The 17,805-nt window shown below is 43.3% G+C and overlaps 2 protein-coding genes across 3 annotated transcripts in view; one reads left to right on the top strand and one right to left on the bottom strand.

Moving 5' to 3' along the window:
- Nucleotides 1-320, top strand: part of INTS9 (integrator complex subunit 9) — a 109,850-nt gene extending 109,530 nt beyond the window's left edge. The window contains exon 18 of the mRNA XM_082657415.1: nucleotides 87-320. Coding sequence (XP_082513541.1) covers nucleotides 87-146 — 60 coding nt within the window. The 3' untranslated portion in view covers nucleotides 147-320. The remainder of the gene's footprint in view (nucleotides 1-86) is intronic.
- A 14,411-nt stretch (nucleotides 321-14,731) lies between these two features.
- EXTL3 (exostosin like glycosyltransferase 3) overlaps nucleotides 14,732-17,805 on the bottom strand; it is a 125,870-nt gene continuing 122,796 nt past the window's right edge. For both annotated transcript variants that reach the window (XM_082656977.1, XM_082656976.1), the window contains one exon: nucleotides 14,732-15,234. In XM_082656977.1, coding sequence (XP_082513103.1) covers nucleotides 15,025-15,234 — 210 coding nt within the window. In that variant the 3' untranslated portion in view covers nucleotides 14,732-15,024. The remainder of the gene's footprint in view (nucleotides 15,235-17,805) is intronic.

The following is a 17,805-nucleotide window of genomic DNA, read 5'->3' as shown; positions in this document are numbered from 1 at the left end:
ACTGACCTTGACCTTCTGGGGGAGGGCCTGAACCAGCATCTCAGGCTCCACCCACAACCCTCCGCTCACCACTGCTTCTCCCACAGATGATCAGGATTCTCCGCATTGCGCTGAGCAGTGAACTCAGATGCCTGTGTCTGAAATAATGGAATTGCTTAAAACAGGTATTTACCAGATTACATCAACTCTGAGATAGCATCAGTTGTAACACACATGCCAATTTTGCAAGTATTAAAATGTGGAGAGTAGCATACAAGTCTTAGAACTGGCCAGCAGTAGAAGTAGACGCTTACCGTCTTTTCGGGCCAGTTGAAATTCAGTCGGAGGTCAGTCCAACCTGGCCAGCAGCAAAGCATCACAAAGGGCTTTAGTGACCCAAGAACTGTAACACTATAGAACTACTTCCTCAGGTTTCATGGAGAGTTGGCTGTCAGTTCTGTCTCTGGAATGGACACGTCAGTGGGAAGCAGGTCTTCATTAGAGGAGGAAAAAGGCAACTTCATTTTTGCCATCTCCAACTTTGCCAGCCTTGGGCCCAGGAATGGTTCAACCGTTCTCTGTTTCCCAATGTGCAGGTCATTCCAGTCGAGGGGCCCAGGGTGTGTCTGCAGCATAAACTTCGGGAGAGGATTAACATTACAAGAGGCGGACATGCCATGGTTATGAAAATTTAGTTTTGTTTTTAGTAGGAGAATTGCAAATATGCAGCACGTGTAGGCACACTTCCTAGTAAAACTTGAGAGAAGCAAGTTTTCTAAAGTCTTCTTAACGTCTTGAAAGATGCAAATGCAGTATGAAATAGAAAGAAAAATCAAAATGGTTATTTTACTTAAATGTTCCAACAATGATACGTCCAGGAATGACTTGGATTTGTCCAAGTTGGATTTCTGTTAAGGGCTTGATTAATCCCAGGGGATCCGTGAGAGGTGCTTGAGAGGTGGTTACTAAAGAGGCAAACAGTCCATAAACTGATGTGCAGGAAATAAGAAATGATGACGGTTCTAACTGTCATTACCACCTACTTCATGGCAGAAGCCAGAGAGAGGAAGAAGCAAAGAATCATTTGTTAGAGGAGAGAACTCTAGAGCCGGCCCTCCCAAGTGTTAGGAGAGAGCAGTTAGGAATAACTCTACCTCGAGTTCAGGTATTTGGATACCAGACCAGGTTGGTGAATAGAAGACCCAGAAGAAATGGTGGGACCTGCCGTTAGCGCTAGATTATACCACCCATAGTGGCTTTGTTATTTGGAAATGCAGCCCGCTGACTATTCACACCGATCTGGGGAAGAGACGGACATTTAGAAAAATTTCTACTCATAAGCCCAACAAATGCCTAATGATTAAATAGTAATTGAAAAAACATTAAAAATAGTGAGGAGGGACCTGATTTTCTTATTTCTTTTGATCTTTCTGCAAAGTAGTATATCTATTGCTGTGTAGCAAATTAGCCCAAAATTTAGTGGCTTAAAATAGCAAACACTTATTATCTCACTGCTTCTGTGGGTCAGAAATCTGGTGTGGCTTAGCTGGGCGCTCCTGGTTCAGGGGCATCTCTCCACAGGGCCACAGTCAAGGCGCTGGATGAGGAAACTGAGGTACAGCAATTAACTTTCCCCAAAACCCATCGCCAGTAAGTGGCTTCTGCCTTACCTTAACATTGTGTGTGAGCACCAGAGGTCAGGAGCTGGGGAAGGGACTTGAGGCGTATCGTCCATTTCTTTTTAAGTAATGGTAACAACTATTTGTCGTCTTGACCCCTGGAGAGCTTGAAGCCTTTGGGCCTCACCGTTTTCCTATAGAGGCAGAAGTTGGCTTTTCCAAACTGTAGACATACCTTGGGGATATTGCTGGTTTGGTTCCAGACCACAACAATAAAGCACATGATCACAGTAAAGCAAGTCACATGGATTTTTTCATTTCCCAGTGCATATAAAAATTATGTTTATACTGTAGTCTATTAAATGTGCAATAGCATTATTTTTTTTTTTAAAAAGTGTACAGACCTTAATTTTAAAATAATGCTGCTGGGGAAATGGCACTGATAGACTTACTTGACGCAGGGTTGCCACAAACCTTCAATCTGTTAAAAAAAAAAAAAAAAAAAAGCAGTATCTGCAAAGCACAATAAAATGAGGTTTGCCTGTACAGTGAAGTATCAACAGAAATGAGAGTGCAGAAACCTCCAAAGCTGTATGATCATATATTCATGTGAGCCAAGCAAACTGGTGAGGAAAGGGAGCTACTTTCCTTTGGCCCAAGTCCAGTTTTTCCCCTACAGCCATGAGGAAAGTTGAATGCTGTCTCATTGTTTTCATGCCATACTGTGGGAAGGTAGAAAACCTCTGATGTCCCCAAATTCACTGCAGTGGAACTATGGGTAAATTACTCTTTTTCAAACCTAGAATGAGGTAAAAATAACCAACTACAGTTCTGACAGAAGTCGCAACTAAATTATGGAGATAGGCAATGTAGAACTGAGCCAAACATGTCTATTCTTGCAGGAGGCTGCAGCCAACACTGTTCTTGGATCCCATTTTAGGTTTAATCACATCATAGAAGCATTTTACCATCTATAGATTCAATGCCATCCCTATCAAAATTCCAATTGCATTTTTCACAGAAGAAAAAAGTCAAATTTGTATGGAACCAGAGAAGACCCTGAATAGCGCCTCCCCCCAAAAAAAAAAATCATGAGAAAGAAGAACAAAAGCTGGAGGCACAATTCCTGATTTTAAGCTTTAGTACAAAGCTATAGTAACCAAAACAGTACGGTACTGACAAAAATAGACACACAGACCAATGGAACAAAATCGAGGGCCCAGAAATAAACCCACACATATACAGTCAACTAATATCGACAAGGGAGCCAAGAAGACTCAATGAGGGAAGGACAGTCTTGTCAGTAAGTGGTGTTGGGAAAACCGGATAACCACGCACAGAAGAATATCTTACACCACTCATAAAAATTAACTTGAAAAGGAATAAAGACTTAAATGTTTAAGACCCAAAACTAGAACTACTGGAAGAAAACGTAGGGTGAAAGCTCCTTGACATTGGTCTTGGCAACAATTTTTTGGCTATGACACCAAAAGCACAAGCAACAAAAGGAAAATAAACAACTGGGACTACATCAAACTAAAAAGCTTCTGCATAGCAAAGGAAACCAGCAAAATGAAGAGGCGACCCAATGGGAGAAAATGTTTGCAAACTATCTGATAAGGGTTTAAGAGCCAAAATATATCAGGAACTCATACAAATCAATAGCAAAAAAAGTGGGCACAGGACTTGAATATACATTTTTCCAAAAACATACGAATGGGCCAAAAGGTACATGATAAGGTGTTCAACATCACAAATCATTACCGTACACATACACAATGGAATATTATTCAGCCATAAAAAGGAAGGAATTCCCATCTTTTACAACAACATGGATGGACCTTAAGGGCATTATGCTAAGTGAAATAAGTCAGACAAGCACTATATGTTCTCACTCATGTAGAATCTAAAAGAGCTGAACTCAAAAGATAGAGTAGAATGGTGGTTGCCAGGGGCTAGGATAGGAGGTGGGGAAATGGGGAGATACAAATGTCCAGCTATAAAATGAATAAGTTCTAGGGATCTAATGTACAGCATTGTGACTGTAATTAACAATGCTGTATTATATACTTGAAAGCTGTTAAGAGAGTAGATCTTAAAAGTTATTACCACACAAAAAGGTAATTATGTGACAGGATAGAGTTAACCTTATTGTAGTAATCATTTCTCAGTGTATATGTGTATCAAATCCTGTGTACACCTTAAACTTACATATGCTGTACGTCAATAATATCTCAATAAAACTGGGAAAAAATTACATGTATTAAACTTAAGCATTTTTTGAGTCATAGGACCACAGATCTTTGAAAGGTGTTTTGCCCACATCTTGTCATTAAACATGTGGAGTATTTCTTCTCTCCCTTATATTGTTATCTGAGGCCACTGAAAAAAAATAGGGGTGTATCCTCTGCATGATAATTCTTATGTTAGCAGGATTTATCCTTTACCCTTCTCTACGATAAACCACAATAGTAATTTCTAAGGCATTTATAAGTCTTCATGACATACAACTATGAAATCAGTCACAAATGAAAACTCACTTTAATGCACATCATTACAGTAATTTGGGGTTACTAAACACACCAACTAAAAGTTTGATAACATTTTTTAGAATATCTAATATAAATTTTTAATCTAGTAACTAATTACACTGCTCACAATATTTTGAAAATAAAGAACTTTGTTCTCTATTTTTGTTACAAAGTCTTTTCCAATCATCTATACGCCCTTCCAGCCATCAGTATTTATTAAGCACCTATTATATCCTGTGCATTGTGTTGTCTCCAATGACTTTTAACTCACCAGAATAACAAACAGACAAAATACAAGTTTCTCCCAAACTTCTCACAAGTATAGAGAAGCAGATTTCCAGGAACATGAGCAAAATATTGTTTAAATAGAAAATCATACATAGAATTAATAAGTTAGCAAGATTGCAGAATACAAAGTTAATATACAAAATCAACTGTATTTTATATATTAGTAATAAATAATTAGAAAAAGAACTTGTTAAAAAACTGCAGTTCTACTCTTAATAGTGTGAAAAGACAGAGGAATAAACTTTTGAAAAAGATGTGTAAGATCTCTACACTAAAAGTCTCAAAATTGTGATGACAGAAATTAAATAAGATCAGAATACATGAAGAGATATATCATGTTCATGGATTAGAGACTCAGTATTATTAGTATTTCAATTCTACACATTGATATACAGATTCAATACAATCTCATCAAAATCCCAGTGGATAACAAAAAAAATGTTTTTTTTTTAATGGGCAAAGGACTTGAATAGACATTTCTCTGAATAAAATATACAAATGGCCAATAAGCACATGAGAAGGTATTGAACATGATTGATTAGTCATTAGGGAAACGTAAATCAAACTGTCAATGAGGTATCACTGCACACCTACTAGGATGGCAATAATTTTTAAATTATTAATTACAAAACAAAACAAGTAATGGAAAGGATGTGGAGACACTGAACCCTTGTGCACTGCTGGTGGAAATGTTAAATGGTACAGCTGCTGTGGAAACTTGGCAGTTCCCCAAAATATTAAACATTGAATTACCATATCCAACAATTCCACTGATCAGTATATACACAAAAGAATTGAAAGCAGGGACTCAAACATGTTTGTACATCCATGTCCGTAACTATTTATGATGGCCAAAATGTGGAAGTAACCCAAGTATCCTTCAACAGGTGAATGGACAAAATATTTTATGCCATAACTATACACGCACAATGAAATATTGTCCAGCCATAAAAAAGAATGAAATTCTGATACATGCTACAACATGGATGAACCTTGAAAACATGCTATATAAAATAAGCCAGACAAAAAAGACTTAATACTCTGTGATTCCGCTTAAAATGAATATCCAGAATAGGGAAATCCATAGAAACAAAATAGAGGTTATCAGGAGCTGAAAGGAAGGGGGGATGGAGAGTTACTGTCTAATGGGCACAGACTTTCTGTTTGGGAAGACAAAAAAGTTCTGGAAATAGTTAGTGGTGATGGTTACACATTGTGAATATACTTAATAATGCCACTGAATTGTACACTTAACAGTGGCTAAAATGCCACATTTAAATTGAAGTTAGAACACATCCTCTCACCACACACAAAAATAAACTCAAAATGGCTTAAAGACTTAAACATAAGACATGACACCGTAAAGCTCCTAGAACAGAACACAGGCAAAACATTTTCTGACATAAATTGTACCAATGTTTTCCTGGGTCACTCTACCAAAGCAATACAAATAAAAGCAAAAATAAACAAATGGGACCTAATCAAACTTACAAGCTTTTTGCCAGCAAAAGAAACCATTAAAAAACCAAAAAGACAACCTACAGAATGGGAGAAAATATTTGCAAATGATGCAACCAACAAGGGCTTAATTTCCAAAATATACAAACAGCACATAAAACTCAACAACAAAAAAACAAACAACCCAATTGAAAAATGAGCAGAAGACCTAAATAGACATTTCTCCAAAGAAGAAATACAAATGGCCAATAGGCACAAGATGCTCAACATCACTAGAGAAACGCAAATCAAAACTACAGTGAGGTATCACCTCACACCAGTCAGAATGGCCATCATTAAAAAGTCTACAAATAACAAATGCTGGAGAAGGTGTGGAGAAAAGGGAACCCTCCTACACTGTTGGTGGGAATGTAAGTTGGTGCAGCCACTGTGGACAAAAGTATGGTGGTTCCTCAGAAAACTAAAAATAGAGTTACCATATGACCCATCAATCCCACTCCTAGGCATATATCAAGACAAAACTCTAATCCAAAAAGATACATGCACCCCTATGTTCACAGCAGCACTATTCACAATAGGCAAGACATGGAAACAACCTAAATGTCCATCGACAGATGAGTGGATAAAGAAGACGTGGTACATATGTACAATGGAATATTACTCAGCCATAAAAAAGAACAAAATAATGCCATTTGCAGCAACATGGATGCAATTAGAGATTACCATACTAAGTGAAGTAAGTCAGAAACACATATACCACATGATATCACATACATGGAATCTAAAATATGACACAAATGAACCTATCTGCGAAACAGAAGCAAACTCAGAACAGGCTGGTGGTTGCCAAGGGGGAGGGACTTGGGGGAGGGATGGAGTGGGAGGTGGGGTTAGCAGATGTAAGCTTTTATATAGAGAATGGATAAACAAAGTCCTACTGTATAGCACAGAGAACTATATCCAGTAGCCTATGATAAACCATAATGGAAAATATTTTTTAAAAGAATGTATATGTATGTACATATACATATGTATGTATGAATCACTTTGCTGTATAGCAGAAATTAACACAACATTGTAAATCAGCTACACTTCAATTTTTTTTAATTTTTAAAACGTGGCTAAAATGGTCATTTTAAGTTCTGTGTAATTTACAAGAATTTTTTTTTTAATTGTCAATTCCAGCAGGATAGAAAATCATTTTTTTTTTAGAAAAAAAACTGACAAACTAATTCTAAAATTTATATAGAGAAATACAAAGTAACTATAATATCCAAAGCAATTTTGAGAAAGATGATCAAGTTGTAGAACTTATACTACTTTATTTCAAGACGAACAAGAAAGCTACATTAATTCAGACAATCTGGTACTAGTAACAAATCAGGACAGGAAAGAGAGCTCAGAATACCCACACTTACACAGTCATTACGTTGTCAACAAAGGCCCAACCAATTCAGTGGAGAAAGAAAATTCTTTTTAACAAATGGTGCTGAAACAACTAGATATTCATGTGCAAAAAAAAAAAAAGAAAAGAAAGAGGACCTCCTTGGTGGTGCAGTGGTTAAGAATCCACCTGCGAATGCAGGGGACACGGGTTCGTGCCCTGGTCTGGGGAGATCCCACATGCAGCGGAGCAACTAAGCCCATGCACCGCAACTACTGAGCCTGCGCTCTAGAACCCTCAAGCCGCAACTACTGAGCCCACGTGTCACAACTACTGAAGCCCATGCGCCTAGAGCCCGTGCTCCACAACAAGAGAAGCCACCGCAATGAGAAGCCCGTGCACCGCAAACAAAGAGTAGCCCCCCCTCACCACAATTAGAGAAAGCCCGCACACAACAGTGAAGACCCAACACAGCCAAAAATAAATAAATAAATAATTTTTAAAAAAAGAATAGAACTCTGACTACTACCACACACCACACACAAATATTAACTTGAGATGCAGCCTAGACCATACAGCTTTTAGTGGAAAAATTAAAAGAATATCTTCATGACTTTGGGTAAGCACAGGGTTCTTGAGTCACAGAAAGCAATGACAAAAAAGAAAAAAGTTCTAAATTAGATCTCATCAAAATGAAAAGCTTCTGCTCAGCACACGATACCATAAAGAAAATGGATAGGCAACCCCCAAATTGGGGAAAATATTTACAGCACATACATCTGACAATAGACTAGTATCCAGGGTAAACAATTCCCACAACTCAACAATAAAAAGAAAAACAATACATCCATACTGTGGAATATTATTCAGCAATAAAAAGAAATGAACTGGCTTCCCTGGTGGCGCAGTGGTTGAGAGTCTGCTTGCCGATGCGGGGGACGCGGGTTCGTGCCCCGGTCCGGGAGGATCCCACGTGCCGTGGAGCAGCTGGGCCCGTGGGCCCTGGCCGCTGGGCCTGCGCGTCCGGAGCCTGTGCTCCGCGACGGGAGGGGCCGCAACAGTGAGAGGCCCGCGTACCGCCAAAAAAAAAAAAAAAAAAAATGAACTATCAAACCACAGAAAGATGGAGGAACCTTAAATGCATATTGCTAAATGAAGGAAGCCAACCTGAAAAGCCTATATATTATATGATTTTAACTGGCATATGACATGACATTCTGGAAAAGGCAAAACTGAAAAAGACAGTAAAAAAGAACAGTGGTTGCCAATGGTTGGAGAGAGGAATGGGTGGGACACAAAGGACTTTTAGGAAAGTGAAACTGTTCTATAGATACTGTAAGTGGATACAGGTCATTATACTTTTGTCAACTCCCATAAGAATATTCTGCACAAATAATGAAGCCTAACATAAGCTATGACTTTAATTAATATGTCAATACTGGCTTATCAATTGTAATAAATGTACCACACTAATGCAAGGGGAAAATGGGGGAGGACAAACTGTACTTTTCACTCAATTTTCCTCTAAACCTAAAACTGCTCAAAAAAATTAAAAATGTTTGTCACACGGTGTGTGGGATGTTAGTTCCCCGACCAGGGGTTGAACCCGGGACATGGCAGTGAAAGCACTCAGTCCTAACCACTAGACCACCAGGGAATTCCCAAAAATGTATTTTTTAAATAAAGCAATGATAAAAAAAAGAAGACAAACCAAAACAAAGTTTAATGGGCAAAAATTTCACAAAGGAAATACATATAAATGGAGTAAGCACATGAAAAGGTACTTATCATTAGTCATCAGGAAAATGCGAATTCAAACTACGAGATACCATTACTCACCGACCAGAATGGCTAAAACAACACGGCCTGACACCACCATTGGCGAGGCTGGCGAGGATGTAGAGCAACTGAAACACAAAATTATTGGTGGGAATACGAATGAGTACGATCACTATGGAAAAAGGTCTGGCAGTTTCTTATAAAACTAAACATGTGTATCCCTACCTTATCACACAACAATTATACGCCTAGGTATTTACCCGAGAGAAAAACATAAATCCACAAGAAGACTTGCACATGAATGTTCTTAGCAGTTTATTCGTAACAGCCAAAAACTGGAAACATCTCCAGTGCCTATCAAGAGAATGGACAAATGTTGTTAATCAAGGGAATACCTCTCTCAATAAAAGGAACAAATTACTAATACGTGCAACACTGGATGAATCTCAGAAACACACTTGAGTTTCTAGAAGCCTTGCACAAGAGTAAAAATTGTATGACACTATATGAAATTCTAGGAACAGGAAAACTAATCCAAGATGAAAGAATAAAATCACTGTGGGGTGGACGTGGAGATTGACTAGGAATGAACATGAGGAAACATCCTGGGTTTGACAGAAATGTTCTATATCTTGATGGGGTTGGTTACACAAGTGTATGCATTTGTCAAAAGTCAAAAGAAAGTACACTTAAGATTTGTGCATTTCAATGTATAAATTTAATATGGAAATTTTACATTAAACACATAGAAACTAATATTGACCTCCAGTTAATGATGTGTGTGCTTATGTATTTAGAGGGAAGTGTATTAATGCCAGTAATTATATACTTAGAAATGCACCAAAAATAGGATGGATAAAAGGGATGAAAAAAAAAGAATAGAGGAATAAAAAAAATGGCTAGAGGAATGAATCTATAGATAGCTTTATAAAGCAAGTGTAGGAAAATGACTGTTAGGTATACAGGTTTACAGTATAAAAATTATTTAAACTTCCCTGTACATTTGAAATTTTCCATAATTAAATATTAGGACCAATAGGTTAAATAAAATCTAAATAGATTAAGTTCTCACATAACAACCCTACAATATGACCAAGATTCGTACTCTTTTGCAATATGAAGACAAATGAAGAAGGATAAAACAATTTGCCTCATTAAAACAGGTCAAGAAACAGGTGAAATTTAACAGCAACCCAAGGCTGGTCCTAGTGCAAGGCTTCCCACTGTACTTCATGATCTCTTCTGGAATCCATTCTGGCTGTTTAATTCTTCTTGCCATGCTCTCTTAACCCCCTTTGTCAATGAAGATTTAAATAATAAAAATAGTGAATATAACACTTCGTAGCTGTTGCGTGCCAACTTCCTGCCACACTCTGGTAATACCACGTTAGCTATATTCCCAAAGCACCATGGTACTCATTACTCTTCAGCTTGTTGCCAGCTATGATTTCTATGTGACCCCCCCCTTAATTTTGTCGTCAAATCATTTCATTCATCAAAAAACTATTTCGCAAGGAGGAAGAGAGGGAGGGAAAAAACTGTTTAGCACTGAAGTGCTCTATTCTCAAGAGGCTTGCAAGCTGGTGTGGGAAGCAGACCCATAACCATTACAGTGTGCGGTGAAGTAAGACAGGTCAGCTGCTGTAACAGGAGGTGGGCCAGGGGCGGTGGCGGCCGTTAGAGGGGGACAAGCAACTTCTGAGAAGGGAGGGTTTCTTGAAGGCAATGCTTCAGCTGAGCCTGGAATGAGCTGGAATGCAGAAAGTGCCACTAAGAAGTTTCCAGCATGTTACCCCAATGACAGTGCATTTCTGTTGTGTGCCGAACAGTGGCTCTTCATGTTTATGATGTTTACTTTCAACACATCTTCAAGATGTGGGCACACTCCTTGCCATTTTATGGATAAGAAGTTTAGAATATAACGTGCTCCCCGCCAGTTTAATGGGTGACCCAGGATCTGAACCCACAGAGTCTACTCCAGGGTCCATATCCTTAACCACAGCATTATCCTTCTTAACCACATTTTTGAAAATATGGTGGAATCTTCGATTTCAGTGACAATAACATCAACCGCTAACATTGACCACTTTGGCTTACCTTGCTAAGTCCAAGCCAGAACTAGCAGGAACAGAACCTCAGTTAGACATGTTATCTCTGTGTCTAGTACCATGCCCATCTCGACAGCCTCATGTCACTTCGTCTCTCTGGCCCCAGCACACGTGGTAACAAGGAGATGGATGGCTGCAAGAATAGAAGCCTGACAGCTCCAGCTCCAGACCAAGTAGGCATCCCCACCCGATACGACATCATCTTCCCCCCTCACCTGCCGCAAACCTACCGCATCAGTTGTCAACCCTAGTCTCGGAGTAACACTGAACTGTGGGTCCCAGGCATTCTTAGGCTTGTTAGTACAAACCAAACTCCCAACTGCAGAACCCAGGAGAGGTGCACCCCCAACTCAGCTTTTCTCTGCCTTCCATCCTCCGTCCTGTCCCCATCCGTCTTCTCCAAGCCTGTGACTCGGTGCTCGCTCCCTGAGGATGGCTCTGACCCCACAGCTGAGCAGAAGCCAGACATCAAAAGGACAGTTAAGCACCAACTAGATGCGGGAGCTTTCTGTGGCTCCTTGGAAGTCAGCAAACAACCCCCAGACCGACGGGGCCATTCAAAGCCAGCCCTCTCCTCTGGGCTGGGAACACGTACACTTGAGCTCCCCGGCACCACACCACACACACTGAAAAGTTACCGTGAAAAAGTAAAGGAGGCCAACACGTGCCACATGCCACCCCACATCCCGCTCAAACCAGTTCGGTGACACCTACGTTCCTCTCTATGTAATCAAATGACTAATCCCAGAGACGGACGCAGACAAGGCTGCCGGCGTCCACGCACACTGACAGCATCAGCCGGGCTCAGGCACGCAGGCTGCTCCGGGACCAAATCACAGCGTACAGTCGTGCTGGGAGGGGCCCGCTGGCCGTGCACGGGTCGCTCCTGGAACCGGGCAGGCACCTTCCCTCAGGCCACTCTAGCGTCCTGCAGAGGAAAACCACAAAAGACTTCCAAGCTTCATGAGTTAAAGTCTCCATTTTATTTTTTTTTTTTTACAAAAAATCCAACATAAGACCATTGTGCTCATGACTGGAAAAGGGGTGGGGCGGATGGACATGGCATGAGTATCAGAGAGCTTCCCCCTTCAAACGCCAGCACTGCAAACAGGAGCTCCCCGAGCACACACACAGGCAGGCCGCTCCTGAGGAGACCACTCCTGCACGCCCAGCGCACGGGCCCTGGCTTGAGGTGCAGGCCACACAGGCGGAGGACACGGCACAGGTGCAAAAGCCCAGAAAGGCCTGATGAGCACCTTGGGGGCTCCCCCTCATTTGGGTGCCTCTCAGTGAAGAGCAAACTGGTCAGCTGGAGAGCAAAGACGCGCCGGGCCCTGGGAGCAAAGACAGCAATGGGGGTTCACGGGACAGCCGAGGAAGCCCACGTGCGCTGCAGGGCTGTCCCGTGCTCCAGGTGAGTCAATCAGGTGGTGCAGGTGACATCTGGGCTTCCCAAGGTGACCGATCGGCATCAAAGGCATTCGAAGCCTGGACCGGGGCCTCTACCTAACCCGCCTTGCAAAAAGCAGCGGCCATTCTCCAGAAGAACCAACCAAGCCTCCGAAAGCTCTCGCCACCCTCCCTCTCACCATGAGGAGCGTCCTTCACGAACGTGGCCAGTGTCCATCAGAGACTGCTGTCTGGAGTCCTTTAAGTCAGTGTCCTGTTCAGGTCCAAGTAGTGCCACCCTCGTCTGTGCTCAGACATCACCACCCCCCCTACAGTGCCCTGTGACGTCATCCACAGCCTCAGAGTACCACTTGCTCTGGATCTGCCGCCAGTGCTCAGGGACCCCGCGCTCTGGCTCCAGTGCAGGGGATCCTGACACAGCTCCTTTCTCATCAGGCCCGCTCAGAAGCAGTCTAGGAGCTCCTCACATTAAGAGAGACAAGATAAAAATAGCAGCCACATTTATAGCTCAAAACACCACACTCTTTGGCTTCCCAAAGGGAAGAAGGCTACTGCTAAAAAGAATAAAGTCCAAGGTCAAAGAAGGGGGAGTTAGAAAGTTAGGAAGCAGGGGGTCTGGACCCCTTCGCTGGGCTGCTGAGCAGCAGAGCTCAATTTCCTAGGTAGCTGCCTCAGCAGGGGAACCACAGGAAGATGCCAGTGGGAATGTCCGGAGGACGGAGCCCTGGTCCTGTCCACCGACGGGGAGAGTCCCTTAGGTCAAGCGACCCTACAGGTGGGTGTTACCCACAGGACAGAGCCTGGCTTCAAAATGATACTTGAAGAGAACCCATCTGGGGCAGGCAGGTCAGAGGAGGATGTGCCCCCTGGACACAGGAGCACAGGATGTCAAGGTCAGGGGAAGACGGAGCTGGCTTAAGGCATGTACGTGCCCAGGACAAGGCTGAGCCTTTGTTCAGTCAGTTGTGGGGAACCTCCTAGATTCGACTTCAGTGGAGGAAAGTGGGGACCAGAAATACGGTAGAGGCCACGGGCTAAATCCCTGCCAACAGCCACTAACGCCCTCTTTGGTTCCCCTACTGCTGCCATCACCACAAAAAAAAAAAAAAAAAAAAAAATTAGCTTACTTTTATTTCAGTCCAGGAAATAGAAATTTAAACCCAGAGTGGAACGTGGTAATGTGGGGTGTGAATGCCTGTTTCAGGCTGGATTTGAGCTTAACCTAACAAATCCTATCCTCCCACCATTCTGACACATACCAAACCTCAGGGGGTCCCGGAACCAACCCGGCGTGAGGGATCCAATAACTATAGGATGTGGGTCCAGACAGGGGTCGGGGAAGGTGAATTTCACCAAGGTATTATCCCAAGGCAGGTGCCTTGCTGTGACTCCCCGGCCAGCCGGGTGGGGATCAAAGGATACTCGTTTGCTCTGCGGCAGAGAGTAGGCCGACCTGCAACCACTCAGACCACACCTGAAGTGCAGCCCACCAGGCTTCTGTTCTCGTACATGAGAGAACCTGCAGGAAAGTCTGTAGCCAAAGCACAACATGTCTTTCAACGGAGGGTCGAACAAGAAGAGCCATTTGGGGGTCTGTCTGCAGGTCTCGGTCCTTCCTCAGTCTTCTCTCCCAAACAGGGGGTAGGGAGAGAGCTGGGCTGAGAACCCAGACAGCACGACCCAGCGGGGAGTCCTCAAACCCACCAAGTCCTGCACAGGGAGGCTCCACTGCCCCCAAAGGTGCAGATCCCCATACCTCGAGCTACAGAGCCCTGGTTGGCAACAGGTCTTATCTTGGGCAGGGCCCTGTAACAGGGCCACGCCCAGCCCTTTCTTGTTTCTGCACAGATAGATGCCCCTGGGGAGGACGGAGATGATCTGTAAAGATGAGCCAGATACCAGAAGGCCAGGATCCATCTCCACCAAAATACAGACCACTGTGGTACGTCCCTCACTTTGTGAGATGGGCAGAAATGCCAAACTCCCCCTCAAATATATATATATATATATATATGTATATGTGAGTGTGTGTGCATATATACATATACACGCACATGTATATACACATATGTGTATATATATACACGTATATAAATAAGCCTCGAATGGCAAATCTGAAACTTCCTTTTTAAATAATAATAGTAGTTGTTAGTGAATTAAAAACCACAAACCAGCTGCCCTGGGCTTTTGTACTGTGTGAGCGACTCTCCAGAGTCCCTGTGGCCCTCAGTGTAAGCTATCACCAGTGCCCTGTGTAGGGAGCCCTGGTGTCCTGGGACCAGGGCTCCGGCCAGTGTGGCTGATTTCAAGAGCAAGGCAGCTCTGTCCCTCCCACTCTCCCTGCCGGCTCTCCCAGCAGAGGGTCTGGGCCACCCACCCAGTGGGCATCCCTGAGGTCCTTCCACGTCTAGGGACCTCAGGAGCTGCCTCCCTCACTCTGCTCATCCTCTCCCATATGCGCAACGCCCCTAGATGAACTTGAAGCACTTGGTCTTGTCGTGGGGCAGGCGGGTCTTGAAGAGCACAGAGTCCACGCGGAACTGTGTGTACAGCAGGGGCATATAGCCGTACACCTTGACAAAGAAGTTGATACACTTGTGCCGCTCGTGAAAGTGGGAATCGTCGTGTGACAGAGCCTGGGGGCATCCTGGGCATCGGAAAGTCCACCGTGACGTCACCTGGGAGCGGGGAAGAAAGAGCACAAAGTGAGAACCGCAGGTGCTAAGACAGAGATCCCAGAGCTTAACCAACCGATGCCTCCTCTTCCACGGTGACGACACCAAGTCGATGGCTACACTCACTCAGAGCAAGTCGGGAGCCAGAGCCCAGGGCTCTCTTCCTGCCACGGACAGATCTACATTATTATTAAGGACACGCTTCCAAACGGCCTATACGTAACCAATATCAAAAGCCTTGAGGTGTTCGGTGGTGCTTATCTCAGTAACACTACTTCTACTATTTATCTTGGCTGTACAGCAAGATGTAGGTATAAAGTTGTTCATCAGTGTTTTTAATAGCAAACTACTGGAAAACTACCCATCAAAAGGGGATAGATAAATCATTATAAAATACTACATGTCCATTAAAAAAGATGTTTAAGAAAGTTATATTTAAAGACATGGAAAAGTGGTCATATTATAGTTTAGTGGTTATTATGATGATGAAATTCCAAGCAATTAGAAAAGTATGAAGAATAATACAACAGCTTCACTATCAACAACATGGCAGATTAAATAACATAAACCCCCCTGAGCACAGAATCCCTGAAAAGGCAGGATGAAATACAGAAACCGTCTCTTTAAATGTATTGGCTGAGCTTATAATGAAATAAGTCAAGTCTTCAGAAGCCAAAGTAATGAAAAGGCCTGAATCCAGCAAGACAGCCAGGACCTCGGGTTTTCATGAGGCTGGAGAGCCCACAGTCAGGAAATCAGATTGGAAACTTTTTGAAACCCTGGGACCCAGTGGAAGGCCACAAGGGCAGGAGGCAGCCCTGCAGAGAGAGGCGGTGAAGCAGCATTTCCTTCTCAGTCTGAGCTCTAAGTGGAGGAGGAAACATCCCCTCTGAGAAACTGACAACCAGAAGCCAGCCCTCACACAGCTGAGGCTAGAATTATAACCCCGTGTGTCCTGAAAAGCCCCAACATGCTAATTTAGCTTAAATAGGTCTCAAGGAGGTAGTAAGCCAAGGCACATGGAAGAAGCAAGTACAAATCCTCTCAGACTCAGGCCTCAAAGAAGTGCTATAAGCAAAACCCCAAAGAATATGACCTCACAATCAAAAGTCACAAAAAAGGGGATGGGTCGCATGAAGGAGACTGCAGAAAGAAACAACAGAACCAGACCCCAAAACACTGCAAAACAGCAGAAATATCAGATAGGGGCGGTAACAATAAGTGTGTATCATATGTACAATAAAATTCTGAAAGATTACTCAAGGTTTGATGGAAGAAACAGGGACTATCACAAAAGTCCTTGTGGATATGAAAAAGAACCAAATAGGGACTTCCCTGGCGGTCCAGTGGTTAAGACTCTGCACTTCCCATGCAAGAGGCGCGGGTTCAATCCCTGGTCGGGGAAATAAGATCCCATATGCCGCATGGCACTGCTAAAAGGAAAAAATTAAAAAGCAAAGAAAGAACCAAATAGGACAACAGAATTGAAAAGTATATTAAACTTACTGTGGTCATCACCTCATGATGGTTTGTAACAAATCGTTATGTTGTACACCTTAAACTTATAAAGTGCTGTGCGCCAATTACATCTCAATAAAACTGGGGGGAAATAAGTATACTGAATTAACTCAGATACTCAATGGATGGGTGAAGAGAAAATTACTGACGAAAAGTATACTAAAATTATTACCCAGAATGGAAAATATTGAAAAAAAGCTTTAAAGAAATATGAAAGCAAGATTAAGAGACATGGAAAGAGATACTGTATGATTCCATTTATATAAAGTTCAAAACTGATCCTGGAGCAGAAGACAGCCATCATTCTGGCAGCTGAGCACTCCTTCCTGCTCTGAGCCTCGCCCCAGCCTCTGGGGCCCAGCACATGCTCTGCCCTGCCCGCCCCCTGCGGCAGGCGCTCAGCCTCAGGTTCTGAGCCCCGGCAGAGGGCCTCTGCCTCCGGGGTTTCCACTCCGTCGCTCCAGGCTGGGAGGGTTAGGCCGGGGAAGTGAGGGCAGATGCGGAAAGCAGGGAGAAGTGCAGAGTCGGGGCCAGGGCAGCAGAGACTACGGCAGAGCACGCCCCACCGCGACACCCTCCCCTGTCTCCTTCTGTGCCGAGCACTAAATGGTGCTTTGGAATCTTTTACCTGTTGTGCCCAGTTCTGCTCAAGTCCACTTGAGGAACATGTTTTATATTTATCCTTGTTTACCAAAGACCAAACACTGGCTTGGAGGCAGTCTCACTCCCCTGCCTCTCCAGTTAGTGAGAATCTGCGCGTAGATTGGTCTAGGCTTTTTATGTGTCTTAGCCACAGAGGAACTAACCTCTGAGCTCTCCCTGGTCCAGCGATCCCTGCCAGGTGTAGGACCTTTGTAGAGAGCACTCCTCTTCTAAGGGCTCATCGGGGAGCAGGTGTAACTTGTCTGGCCTCACTCCACGTGTGTAGCCTGTGCCCTGGGCCTGGACCAGTTACGCCGTCAGCAGGGAGATGCTCGGGCTCCCGCCAGCCTTGCTGCCCCAGAGAATCATGGAACGTGTTCCGAGAATATGGGGACTAAGAGTTCCCAACCCCAG

This window comes from Grampus griseus (genome assembly GCF_964374135.1).
Source record: "Grampus griseus genome assembly, chromosome: 6".
NCBI lineage: Eukaryota > Metazoa > Chordata > Mammalia > Artiodactyla > Delphinidae > Grampus > Grampus griseus.
Note: the sequence above shows the minus strand (reverse complement) of the source record. Positions and strands in the feature narration are given on the sequence as shown.